This window comes from Poromitra crassiceps (genome assembly GCF_964638095.1).
Source record: "Poromitra crassiceps genome assembly, chromosome: 14".
NCBI lineage: Eukaryota > Metazoa > Chordata > Actinopteri > Beryciformes > Melamphaidae > Poromitra > Poromitra crassiceps.
In genome coordinates this window covers 35,031,065-35,045,397 of record NC_139633.1, presented here as the reverse complement: position 1 = coordinate 35,045,397, position 14,333 = coordinate 35,031,065, and the positions used below count along the sequence as shown (strand labels likewise).

Below are 14,333 nucleotides of genomic sequence, written 5' to 3'. Positions count from 1 at the left end.
GCGAATAGTTTTGATAATTATAGTCTTGTAAACATTGGCCTGTCACCTGAGTGAAAGTTCCTATTTACAGTTTTGGTGACCCAAAACAGAATGGTGACACCTACTGGAACAATTTAGTGTCCCCAATTACACTTTACTCTGGAAATGGCTTCTACTCCCTGCTTCAAATCATTCTTTATAAATTCGACTATAATGCAACTTAATCCCCATCCCCGAACCGACAACCTCTGGCGACCTACCGCCAAAGTTGCCCCCTACCAGCCCACCCTAATGTAGCAGCAAAAATCGGGCCTGACCACTAGTACGAAGCGGTTGTGTCTCTCTGTCTTGTTTAAGGGTCCCATCAGGTCGACTGTGATCCTCTCCATAGGAGCGCAGACTCACACAGTGCCCATAGCAGCTTGGGGGGTTTGCTTAGGGCGAGCTTTTGCCGCACAACTGGTGCAGGTGTGGCACCACAAGTTGACATCGTCCTAATCATGTTGTACCAAAAATACCTGGTTTTAAGGTGTGCCAGGGTCTCTCCACCCCGAAGTGGCCACCCACAGGGCCGTCATGCATCTGTTCCATCACGGAGGGGCGGTAGGCACGAGGCAGTAGTATCTGTGGGTAGAACACCTTGCCTTCAGTGCAGTAAAATCTTCTCATTACGACTCCATCTTTCTGGTAGAGCCTTTTCCATTGTGCCCAGTTGGTTTTGGTGGCAGGGCTGCAGGGGGTTATATCGGCCCATGGGGGGCGCTCCCTCCCTTCCTCCATCCACTTCTTCACAGGCGCTATGTCTGGGTCAGTCTCTTGAGCGTTGTTCAACTGCTCTAGTGTCCAGCCACAGAAGAGGTTAGTGTGAGATGGCTCACTCACCATGTGGACGCTTGGATGTGACAGAGCTCAGTCACAGCTGTCGTCGCTTGATGTGCTCAGTACCCTTATGAGAGGAAACTCCGGCTTAGCAGCTGTCCTGCTCATGTAGTGACTGTCGGCCACCACTACCCCCACTGGATGAAGCTCTGTCTCACTTGAACTTTCAGCCAGATCGCACTGCACTCCCTGATGTTGAGGCGGCTCACCGAGGTTAGGCTCTGGCACGGTGCAAGGACACAACTTCCGGCAGGGCCTCCTCCAGAGTGCGTCCGCATTCTGATGGTGCCTCCCTGGACGATGGATCACCTTGAAGTCGTACTCTGCCAGTTTCTCAAGCCAGCGGGCAAGCTGGCCCTCCGGCTCCCGCATCCGGGTCAGCCAGCGCAGGCTGCTGTGGTCGGTCTGGATGGTGAATGCTCTCCCTAGCAGGTACTGTCTGAAGGGAGGGAGGTGAACTCCACCGCTGCCAGAAGCTCTCGTCGGGTGGTGCAGTAGTTTTGTTCAGTAGGTGACAATATCCTGCTTCCATAGGCTAGAAGCCTCTCCTCCCCCCTTTGCACTTGGGAGAGGACTGCTCCGATTCCCCAGTCACTGGCGTCAGTGTCGAGGAATAACTCGCCACTGTCGAGGGGACAGCCTAGCACAGGTGCTGCTGTCAGCCGACTCTTGTTTAGTCCCTCGAATGCCTCAGAGCGCAAAACACATTTTACAGCCTACGGCCACACACACACACGCACGCACGCACGCACGCACGCACGCACACACACACACACACACACACACACACACACACACACACACACACACACAGTCACACACACACACACACACACACACACACACACACACACACACACACACACACACACACACACACACACACACAGAGTCCTAACAGCTGTAAAATGTGTTTTTTCAAATCTCAACACGAGTGAATTTTACACCTGTTTGGGTTAGCCACTAGTTAGGCATGATAGTAGGCAGGACAAACCCACCGCTCTAACCACGCTGTAATGTAATCACTATGGGAGATTTCTGCATTCTGGGCTCATTTCAATCTAGTATTAAACATACTTTCGGGTCATGTTTAAATAAAAACACGGCTTGTATCGATAAATATGCACCATCACTACTACAAAATGAAAAAATAATTTTGAAAAAGGCCGAAATAATAAATTAAATCAAGCTCTGTTTAGAGGAGCAAATGCAGCGTTTCAGCCCGCTGGAATAAAAACGGCACGACAAAAAATCGTCACTCCTCGCCTTTAAGAGTGGATTCCACACTGGAATTTTTGATTTGTCCTTTGGTCTGTCACTTAAATTATAGCCAACCCCTGTGTACACGTCATGGTGAATGGTTCCTTTTGATTTGTTTAGGTTATACCAACGAAAATCGCGTCATTTCCCTTCATTCGCCTCGCCACTAACTTCAAATTTGAGGAACCAGAGAGGTAAAGACATGAAATTGTCCGCCAACTTGTTCTCTTGAACGCTGTGGAGTCAGTTTTCGTTTTTCGTTTAGTTTTTTTTTGTTATTCGTGTCAAAATGTGCAGTGCGCCGTGTAAAAACCACCCCCTGTTTTTCTGCTTTGTCTTGGTAATTAGCTCACGCGCTAGCAGCTTAGCTGCTGTAGGCTGCGGTGCAAACAACGTCCTCTCCTCCCTCCCTCTCTCTCTCTCTCTCTCTCTCTCTCCCTCTCTCTCTCTCTCTGCACGTCCACGATTGTAATTTGCAGTGTTTCTCAGCGTGAGGTCCGGGGACCAACAGTGGTCCTTGAGATGTTTCCAGGATTCTCTCTCAGCCAAATATAGATGGAATTCTGAACAAAATTGTATCAATAAAAATATTCTCAGATTTGCATCTGAGAGACAAAATCTCAAAATATATTCAACCTTATTATATTTTATTGTTTCTTTATTATTGTATTTATTTAATTTTGTATTTCCTATTTCTATTAGAGACCCAAGGAGAACAGGCCGACAAGATGAGCTGCAGCAAACTTGGAAAAACGGGTGGTAGTATGGAGTTCAGGGAATGTGACAAGCTGGGTGTAGGCTTTGAGTGCACTGTTGACAGAGCAGAGAAGTTGGATCATAACTTGTTAACCAACAATGTAATGTTTGAGATAGAGAAGTATGTAAAAGTGATGGTTGTGCCAAACAATAAGTATAGCTTAGTTAACATTCTGCTATACAACTTCAGCTTTGACACTCAGGGACATGGTGAAGGTTATCGTAGCCTACTTGAAAGGAATATTAGGAAATATTTGCATCGGGCTCACAAGGACCACAAGAAGATGCATGGTAGTGACAGGGAGATGTTTGGCAGGGCAGTATTTAAGCTTCCAAAAGCACACGGTGTAGCAGGTCAGTCAGGTACTAGTGTTACATCATCAGGCCCATCTCCCCAGGTAAGTACTAGTCTCACACCATCAGACGCAGCGTCTGTCCAGGTAAGTAGTCTCATGTCATCAGACCCACCATCTCGCCAGATAAGTACAGACAGTACCAGCACTGATGATGCTGCTCATTGTGTTAGGGATGTCACTGAGATTGTAGGAGATCTGAATAGAGAGATAGCAGATACAAACAGGCTCCAGATAGAGTTTGATCTTAATTGTATTAAGAAGGACAGGTTAGATAGAGAAAAGAAAGCCACAAACTCAAAACTGTATGAGGCTGAAATTAAAATTAGAAGCCTACAGTCCAAGTTGGCTAAGTGTAGTGAGAGACTCTCTCAGCAGCAGCCAAGGAACTTTTATAAGAAGCTGAAGCGGAAGGAGAATAAGTTGCAGAAAGTGCAGCGAGACAAAGAAGAACTGAGACGGAGGGAAAAAGGCATAGTAAATGCAATAGTGCAGGCAGCAAGCAGGATTCAAGACCTTCGTGAGGATATGGAAAAAATGAAAGCAGAGAAGAGAAAGGAGTCTCTCAGTTGTGGTTACTATAAAAGGAAGGCAGAACAGAGCCGTCATACAGTTACTGATTTACTGGAGCAGGTACAAGTTTTAAACAAGGAGGTAGACTTTTGGAAGGGTGAGCATCTTGCTGCAAGTGAAGAATTAGACAGGCTTGTAGCCCAGAGTCGTATCGGCACCTTCGAACATGGTAAGTACACTGATGCCGTTAGGGAAGTGTACATGGATTTAGTGACAAGTGAAGGGGTAAGTGCCAATAAAGCCACAGAGGTGGTCAGAATCGTACTAGAGAAGCTGGCTGGTATCGAGGTAGGGAAGTTGCCAGGTACCACCTTTTGTAAATATATGATCACGGAGGCAAGACAAGTGGCAATGCAACATGTGCAGGAGACCATTCTTAGAGAAAATAACATGACACTGACACTGTGTACTGATGCCACGACTAAACACGGGCATAAATATGGCACTGCAGGCGTATTTTTGCCGGATGGCAGTAGGCTACATTTAGGCGTAAGAGAGCAGGCATCCGGCACTGCCCAGTGCACATTTGAAACAGTAAGGGAGATGATTCAGGATATTGTCAGCAGTGGTGGGGGACAGGTGAATGTTGAGTACTGTGAGAAACAAGTCTTCTCCAAGATCAAGAATTTAATGAGTGATAGAGCCAACACACAGAAGAAGTTTAATGAAATTCTGAAAGACTATAGAGCCAATATTCTGCCAGATATCATAGAGGGTTTTGATGAGTGTAGTGAGGAACAGAGGGCAAGTCTCTGTGTAGTTAATGAATTATTTTGTGGCTTGCATCTTATTGACAATTTAGCACATCAGGCAAACAACACTCTGTGTAAATGGGAAAATCTTGTGTTTGGCACTGATAAGGTAGGTAGCTGCAGCAAGCAGGGCACACAGACAGCCAGTAATGTGGGTGGAGATGAGGGCGAGGATGAAGACGATAGTGAACATGTGGTTAGACATCAGAGCGGTACTCTTAGACTACTCAGAACTGTGTGTAAACTTGTGCAGGAACGTGGATGTGAAAAGAGTGGCAAGCCGGTTCACTTCAGAACATTTCTTATGGAGAAGAATGGATCTGACAGTGTTCCCCTTGCCACGATGAAGGGCAATAGGGCAAATGTCACATTCCACAATGCTGCTGGTTTATACTACATCAGTAATGACCTTAGTGCATTCACAGCTGCCAACAGGGCAGAGAACAGGCTTGTTCATGCTGTGAATGAGGACCTTGGTGTTCCTCAGTTTCTTGCAGGTTGTAGGGCATTAGGTCTGATTGACAAATTGGTAATCCATCCTCTGTGGGTTGCTCTTTCTGAGAGAGAGAATGTACTTGCCATGAATGACAGGTATCAGGAGTTAGTTAAGAAGCTTGAGGAGTGGCAGGCAGATGGCCACTCATTTGTGACAGGGGAGGTGAAGCTGTTTGAGGATATAGATGTATCAGATAGCGCTGTGCTTCAGTGTTTAGTACAGAACACCACTGCAGAGTTTGATGCTCTAACTGTGCAAGCAGTAGAGATCCTTCTTGCCAGCCTTGTCAGGGTATGCAGGTGCATGTTAGCTGACCATCTGCAGCACGGCCGTTACTCTTCTGTAACCCAGGATCTCCAGGCACAGGTAGCAGGTGCACCAAAAACGAATGCCAGCTCAGAGCGTGATTTTGGCATGCTTGATAGGCTGCTTAGGGAGAAGACTAGGGCAGATACAATTACATTGGAGGGAATTATGCTTTTTAAGCAGAACAGGTCCTGGGATTGGTTGTCACATTTAGATAGTGATAGGAAAGCACAGGTAATGTCTGTAGCCAGACGATCTGTGAAAGAGCAAAGAGCCACATTTTCTGAGAGAGCCCAGGCTATCAGAGAAGAGAGAGTTAGGGTGCTGCTAGAGACTAGGAAGAAACGGCTAGAGAGAGATGTTAAGGGTGTTGTAGAGAAGCAAAAACTCACAGTTGAGATGTGTAAATATGGGGGCTTGTGGACAACAGTTGAAGAGGTAGATGACCAGCTGCAGGCTTTTGATGAGAGGATGCAACTGCAAGCTGTATCAGCTCAGTTGAGATTCAGGCGTGTTGTCCTGGGAGTGAAGAATGTGAATGGAATTTTAAATGTGACTAAGGACAGGAAGCCATTACCCTTGGACACTCTGGTCAGTAATCTGAAGAGTGTATTGCATGAGGAGACACCAGTAGAAGAAGACAGTGAAGAAGAGAGAGAATATGGTTGTGCTCCCTCAGATGTAGTTACTCAGGCTAAGGAAGGGTTTCTTCACCTGGCAGAGAAGCAGCAGGAGCGGGTTCGGGATGTAGGAAGGAAAAGAGGAGGGCTTCCACAGGTTGCGGTCCCAAAAATCAGTGCAGCAGAGCAGCTTGTGGGAAAGTTAGTCAGACACAAAGTTGTAGAAGATGGCACCACAGCGTGGTATAGGGCCACAGTGATAGACAGCATAGAACTGAATGATAGTCAGTTATTTACCATGCAATATGATGAGGATGAGCAGATCAGACAGTGGGATGTATGGAGAGATTTCCAGGAGGGGAATGTAGTGATAGTCTGTGTCAGTGCTGCAGACATGGTAGGTAGGCGTGTAAAGCACATGCTCATAGATGAGCAAGGGAAAGAGCAATGGGAGGAAGGTATTGTAGTTGCTGATGTCACAGGTAATTCGCTCTTAATTGAATATACATTTGAGGAAGGACGTCTTTATGAATGCCCCCTCTTAGATGACTACGTTTGTCATAAACTTAGATTCGTAGTATAGATCTCCAGTGTTGGTGTAGTAGATGTATGAACTGCTGAGCGGGCCATTTCAAGCCAGCAGTATCAGATGCACTCTGATGATCTTGTAAAACATAGACTGTGGTTAGTGAATAGTGAATTGACCTAATTTTATTGTTGTCTATAGAGTCATCGAGGAGGGTCTATATGGTATTGGTGGTATTTTTAAGAATACCATACGGAACCGATGGCACTGAGAATACCCTTAACGGTGCCAGTGGGGCTAGTCACAGCCTTAGTCATTGGGTATTGCCGTATGGTACTGGTGGTGTAGTTATTAAGAATGTCATATGGAACCGACCTGCGATGGCTAGGCTAATTCTAGGACTTAGACTTAGCTGCCAAACTTAGTTCCACCTCTGCTGTGGTCAACAGTCTGTATATAACTGTATATAGTTTGTTAAAAACAAAAAAACAAAAAAAAAAAAAAGTTCCCCAAAATGTTCTTTCAGAGCTTTGATTCTGACGTTTTTTTCTATTTTCCAGGTTGATCCAGAGATCCCAGATGTTCAAAGATGTTTTTCTGTCTGTGTATGTTTGTATTGTTTGTTTTTTTGCCAGTCTCAAGGCATACAGTGGCCTTTGATTTATCTTTTTTATTTTTTATTGATTGAGGACGAATAGCCACTACAGTTATGGCCTTGCATCTATTTTCAGGGAAAGCCTTCCCAGGTGGTTCCGGGAGTGTACAACCTTCCCATGACCTTGCCCAGATAATAACCCATTGATTTGTTGTTGATTAGCCATATACTTGTGTTTTCCCTTGTTTTCCAGTAGGTGGCGCTATGCCGAATGGCACAACATTCGACACTGGTTTGAAGTCGATCCAACAAATGGTGTCCCAACTCCACTTGTGACTCCAAAGGCTCAATATGAAGAACAAGCCAGCACACAAGATGTCCTTTTTCTCATTTAATTTACCTCAGTCCGGGGTACAGACACTACACTGATGAAGGCCTAGCACCGAAACTTGTTTGTGCTGTACCCCGGACTGAGGTAAATTAAATGAGAAAAAATACATCTTGTGTGCTGGCTTGTTCTTCGTATTGATTGTGTGCTTGTGCCTTGCACCGGACCCGTTTCACTTTCCGAGTGTGCTCGTTTTTCCACTTTTTAGACTCCACAGGCTCCACACACCTGGCCAGCATCAGCGTTCAACCACCTGCTACTCATCTCCACCAATCACCACTGGCCTACAAATACTGCCTCGGCCTGTCAGTCCTTGCTGGAACATTTTGCCATTCACAGGTTTGTAACCCAGCCAGTTGAGCATCGTAAAGAATTTATCTAAACTCAGTAGCACCTTTTTGTGAATATTCCTGACTGCCTGTTTTGCCTGCCAACCTGATCCATTTTTCCCTGTGTGTTCCCAGGATCCTCTGCCTGCCCGCCTGTTCCCCCACTGAGCGCACGGAGTGCCCCACCACGATCAATTAATAAAACCACTGTTGATTTTTTACACTTGTATGTACTTATTTGTCAAATCAAAATGTAATATAATAATGTAATGTAAAAACAAAGTATGTCCTCCAAAGTGGGGGGGTGGTGGATGGGTTAATAAAAAAAAAAAACTTGATTTTTTACACTTACCTGGATCAATTAATAAAACCACTGTTGATTTTTTTACACTTACCTGGTTGTCAGTCTGCTTTTGTGTTTTCCTGCTTGAAGCCTGACAAATGGTTCTTGAGATGAACCACTATTTGTGTTTGCCAGTAGGTGGCGCTATGCCGACTTGCACGAAATTCAGCAGTGCACTCCATCGGGCCCCCTTAAGTGCACTCCTTGAGTTTGAAGTCAATCGGACAAGCGGTTCTCGAGATAAACAGCTTTTTGTGTTTGCCAATAGGTGGTGCTATGCTCAATCTGTGTGTGTTTGGGGGTGTGGTGGTTCAGGGACTGCAACCTGCTATGGCCTCCCCAGATAATAACCCACTGCTATGCACATTTTTAGCCCAATCCGACCTGGGGTGTGGGCATGAAGTGGTTTCCAGGTGGTTTCCAGGACTTTCCAGGTGGTTTCCAGGATTTTCCAGGTGGTTCAAGTACTGAACAACCTGACCATGACCTTGCCCAGATAATAACCAACAGCCATGCAAATTTTCAGCCCAATCGGAGCTGGGGTGTGGGCGTGAGGGGTTTTCCAAGACCTTCCAGGCATGAATTACATTTGACGTGAGGCCCACTTTTTCAGGCGTTTGGCAATGTAATGAGTGATGAATCCTAATTTCCCCTTAAAATTTGATTTAAAACAAAAAAATGCACGATTTTGGCCAGGACACTTTTGATTTGTTGTTTATTGGCCACATACTAGTAAATATAACAAGATAGGTGCATCATAAACTGTTACAAATATGTTTTTCAGAAAAACACACAAACGGGTTTGTCCTCCCTAATGATAGAGGGACTACTGATGTACATGACTGCAGTGAATTTTCCCCAACGCATTAAAATTTGAATTTCTGAACAATATTTCAAAATGGGCTCATTTTACTGTTTGGACTCTGCGCCGTAGGCTGTAAAATGTGTTTTTCTCCCCCAAATATCAACAAGAATGAATTTTACATGTATTTGATTTAGAGTGCAGTTTGCATGGGTATTTATTCAATCTGTGTGACATCACTTCAATTTGTGTATTTTATCGATTTTTAATGACAGCTTTTATTCTGAAAAGTCCTGACCGGAAGTCAGAAATTCCTGCTAGCAGGCGGGAACGAGAGCGACACCGACACCGGAGGTCACAGCAAGCGGGAACCAGCAGGCACGAGAGGCCGAGGGCAGCAGCCGACAGGCCAGGCACTTGTCGGAGTCGGACTCGGGGAGTGAGACTGGAGCTAACAGCGAGGAGGAGGCAGCAGCAAGCGGGGGGAAGTTGCATCGCGGCCCCGGCAGACGCACCTGGAGGAGGAGAGCGACCGGCGGGGCAACAACAGCGTGAGCGAGGCCGAGGAGGAGGAGGGCAACAAGGCGGGTCTGGCAGGCGAAGGGGATCATGGAAGGCTAGACAAGCAGCAGGAGCAGCCGGGGGAGAGATCTTATCAACTCAAAAGAGTGAAGAATGAACTCAGGACGACTATGAATCAGAAACAACTGTCTGCGCTCTCCCTGATGGCTATTGAGTCCCAACTAGTCATGGGAATAGACTTTGAGGATTTAATGAACAATTTCGCAAGCACAAAGTCAAGAAAGAAGATCTTCTAAAGGTAAGGCTGATATTTATTTATAATAATTTGTTGGCATGGTTATTTATCATTATTTCTGAGCAGAAATGTGATGCTGGCTGCAGGCTGCTGTCATTCTTTGAAGTGGTTGCGCAGTTTGCAGGCTTGTGTTGGTCTGTGTTGTTGCATGCTGCATTCAGCACTATAGCTGGCAGGGCAGCACCCTCTGCTGTTTTGTATTGGAATTGCAGTCTCAATAAAAAAAAAATATTACAATGTGTTTTATATGTTTTATACTGCGATATTTAAGGGTTATGAGCAAAGCAAAGAGGGTGGAGATGTTATTTTTGATGTTTGGTTTATAAGGCCTAAAAAAAAATAAAGTTCGGTTCCGGTTGCCGACCGACCCTGTCAATTTACGTGCGACCCAATTTATTTTATGAGCATGTTGATTTGACGGTGGCGCTATGGCTGGCTCACACTACAGGATTTTAGTGTGAGCTGTTTGCAGATCCAATCTTAAACCTCCCGATCTGCTCACAGCCTCATCGGGGCCGTCCCGATCATATCAAACATGTTTGATATTTAGGACTGAAAATCTGCGCGAATACATCATTCTGCTGCTGCGCCAGACTCCCGTCATTATCGTTAATTGACGCGGCTCATTTGATGCGCTGCACTGCAGCACGCATCAGATAGGCTACCAAATACCAACAGCACAGAACCATGAGGATTTGGGGGAAAATGTCACTAATTTATATCACAATGAATGACCAATGAATAAAAAGTTGTTATATCGTAGTTTTGAGCCCCTGCCAGTCAGAGGCTGTCCTGTCTATCGAGCAGTGTGGGGGGGGAAAGGCATGCTGCAGTCTATCCAAACTTTTGCCGATCTCATGACATGCAGCAGGGGAATATATTTTGGTACCCATGTGTTTGTGTTCTCACTTGTACAGACAATAGACTCGCGTTGTTTACACGCATGCTAACTACCGTGAGATTCATTTGTTTGGCGAGACGGGCATGAAAATGAGGAAACGAGAGAGAGAGGTGAGGTGGGGGCGGAGCGCTTTGGTCACTGCTGGAACCCCAAAAACGAGTATGGCCGGGCGTCAAGGTGATTATCCTGCCGATAATCTTAATAATATCCTGTAGTGCATGGTGCGCCACATTTACAAATCTTGTAGTGTGTGCATGTTTGAGATTCTAGGGGAGATAAACGATAATGACGGGAGGCTTGCACAGCAGCAGGATGATGTAGGCTATTCACGCAGATTTTCAGTCCTAAATATCAAACATGTTTGATATGAAAGCATTCATATTGACTTAAATATTTTGTTCATATAAAAACGTGTGTAGAGCACAGTGGTAGTCGAGTACATGTAAACTATGTTATGAAAAAAAGTATCCATCGCTGCTGTAATTTTAAGGAAAATAAAAAAATATATATATTTCCTATCTATCCCTTGCTGCCACTGGGAAAAAAATAAAAAAAATAAAAAAATAAAATAAAATAAATTCCCTACCGACCCATCACCGAACTGACAACCAACAGGAACCAAACTTATTTTTTTTTTAGGCCTAATAATAAGATAATAAAATATAATAATAAGCTCAGTGATTGATTGATTGAAAAGTTTATTTCTATAGGGACAGATACATAAACATAGAGCATTCACAGGAAACAGTCTTTGTTATATATCCTGACATTTATAGCCTAAGCTAGTTTACAATGTTTGTCCCTAGATGTTATAAGGCAAATATAAAAACAGCGTACAGAATACAGACTATAGAATACAGCTGTTAGGTTACACAAAATATAAAACATAAAACAAATATACATCTGTTATGTTTCTGCCTGTCTGTTGTAGTGTAACACGACCTAAAGGGAGAGAAGGTGGTGACATGAAAGTGAATGAGAAAAGGAGAAAATACTATCAGAATCAGAATCAGAATCACTTTTATTGCCACAGTATGCAAGTTACATATGAGGAATTTGTCTTAGTGTCTGTATGCAGCGTAGTGGTCACATCAATATACAGAGATAAGAAGTAGGAAGATAACTAAAGACAATCACAAAGTTGCAAGTGTAATCAAATCGTAGTATCGCAATTTTTAATGTCACGATTTTTTGAATCAATCTTTTATTCCAGAATTGATAATCGCGTAATTTTTTTCTGTTTGTTTATGTATGAAATGTTACCACTTTCATCCAGCACATTATAGAGCGCTTCCCTCTGCTCCATGGCTCATACAGCCAATCATGTACCTATTTAGTACAAGTGACACGGAAACAGCCAATCATTTAACAGACAAACTCCGACCCGCCCCCACTCACACAGCTAATCATATCCCTTGACAATGGTGGAATTGCTAGTGACGCGATGGTTCAACACAGTCTCTTAGAAAATTGTATAATACCAACGATATGGACCAACGTTGCTATTTTACAATTTCGGCTCGAAAAATGTAAAATAGTAACGTTCTGAGTGGTTAGGGTGAGGATTAGAGTAGGGGGAGGGGTTAGAAACAGAAAATCTCCGTAAAACACGCCCAAACCACGCCCACCGCTGTAGACGCATACGTTCCCATTTTACAATTTCTTAGCCGACATCGTAAAATACCAACGTATGTCCACAAACGTTGCTATTTTACAATTTTTTTGGAGATCGGGTTGGATGGTTTGATCCAGAGCTGAGAGTCCCGACATCTCCTGGATAAGCAGCACTGTCGAGTTGCAGCAAAATAGACAGTTTGTGTTGTACTCTGAAAGGGTTTCCCCCCCTTGAATCAAATTGTACATTATCAGCTTTATTTTAACATGCAAAAGTAGCGCGAGACCCATTCCTGGCTAATGAGTCTCACATTTTGGTGCTCCGCTGACGCCACTCATTTTATCTCACCCGGCGTTACAAATAATTCGATGTGGGTGAGTTTCAATTTGTGTTAACGTAACGTGTTAACATGTGTTCTATTAATAAGAGCCCGGGAAGTTAACGTTAATGTTAAGACACCAATTTCACAAATACGGGCGTCTGCAACGTTACTTTACGGAATGGCATCCGCAGCTCAATTCACTTCTGTGAGCAGAGACAAAGTTGAAGTGTTGGAAAGGTTTTACTTGTACTTTGGGGACAGGAATAACTCATTGTGTCATCTATTGAGCACACAGCTTATGACTTTATGTCTTCTGCTTGGGCGAAGTCTTGATGGGTATATAAAACGTATATAAAACTGCCTACCGCATTTTCAGCGAGGCAAGGCTTTTTCTCGTCCAACAAACAGCGGTCCCCAGCGCGGTCGCCCTCCAGCCCTACATAAGCCTATGACATAATGTAGTTAAGCAAGTCAAAGCAAAACCCAGGCTTTTCCACACCTCTGAATCAACTAACATTAACCCTACAACCCTGAAATACACGTTACCAAACGTTTTTTTTAGAAGGCTGGCAACGCTAGGCTGTCATCAAAGTAAAATGTCACCATGTCTGTAAATTACTGCTTGCAGTTGCACTCAGAGCATGTATGTGTGTGTGTGACAAATTAGACCTACCTGTGTGCCTTGAAAATAAGGTGGTTCAAAATAAAGTGGCTAAATGCAACCTTTTTCTTCTCATGTTTTTTATTAAGGGTAATTAAAATGATCAATAATTATCGATATCGACTGATATGAAAGATGTTATATCAATATACTTTTTAACTATATCACCCAGCCCTACTCATGATATAATATACTAGGGATGCACAGATTGCGATTTTGTTGGCCGATTCCGATTTCTGATTTTTGAATAGTCTGACTTGCCGATACCGATTTTTGCCGATTCCGATTTTTTTTCTAAAAACAATAATTGACAGCTTACACAAACATTTTTGTAACTTAGCTTTAATAGAATTCTTGATTTCAAGTAATAATTCTGAGGTAGGACCATCTCATTAAAACACATCTCAAAATAAAAGTACTCCAGGTTACTGGACAGAGCTTTTCTTTTTTTGTGCAAATAATACAATGAATATAATAAATCTAGTAGGCCTACACAGCTATCAGTGCATTCACTTTTCCAAAATAAAACAGGTGCAACAGAACATCAAAATGTTCTCCATGGAGCCCAGCCATCTGTAATATAAATTAAAATAAATACAATATAGCCTACATTTTGTTTAGACTACAAATGCACCATTACAGGTCCTTAGCCTTCTTTGCTCTCTCCCTATTTTTTTTTTAACATGGTCCAACTTTCTTCTTTCTTTTACAAAGCTCCAACAAAAAAAATTAAGTGCAGTATTTATTTTTGTATTTAGCAAAATCCAAATGAAACGTGCAACTATAAACTATAACAAGGCACTTTTAACAGGCATAATACTGCCTAAGGCTGGCCAGCAGCTGCTCTGCATCAGCATTCTCCTGCATTATCTCCTCATGTACTGAAAGCAGCAGACTTGGCATTTTGGCTGCAGGCCCAGGTGTCGTGGATGGTTCTGCAACAGCTTCCACCTCGTCTTCCTCCTCCTCCTCAGGTGCGTGGTCTCCTGGTCTGCGCTCCTCAGCCTCCAGCATAGTCAGAATCCGCTCTTTCACTTGATCCTTAACTTCTGCGGAGAAG

The 14,333-nt window shown here is 43.8% G+C and overlaps 1 protein-coding gene across 1 annotated transcript in view; it reads right to left on the bottom strand.

Annotated features, from left to right (window-relative positions):
• LOC310789166 (nephrocystin-1-like) overlaps nt 1-1,230 on the bottom strand; it is a gene marked incomplete at its 5' end in the record, with an annotated part of 62,579 nt that extends 61,349 nt beyond the window's left edge. The window contains one exon of the mRNA XM_083650756.1: nt 925-1,230. Within this exon, the coding sequence (XP_083506882.1) occupies nt 925-1,230 (306 nt within the window). The remainder of the gene's footprint in view (nt 1-924) is intronic.
• Between the last annotated feature and the right edge of the window lie 13,103 nt (nt 1,231-14,333).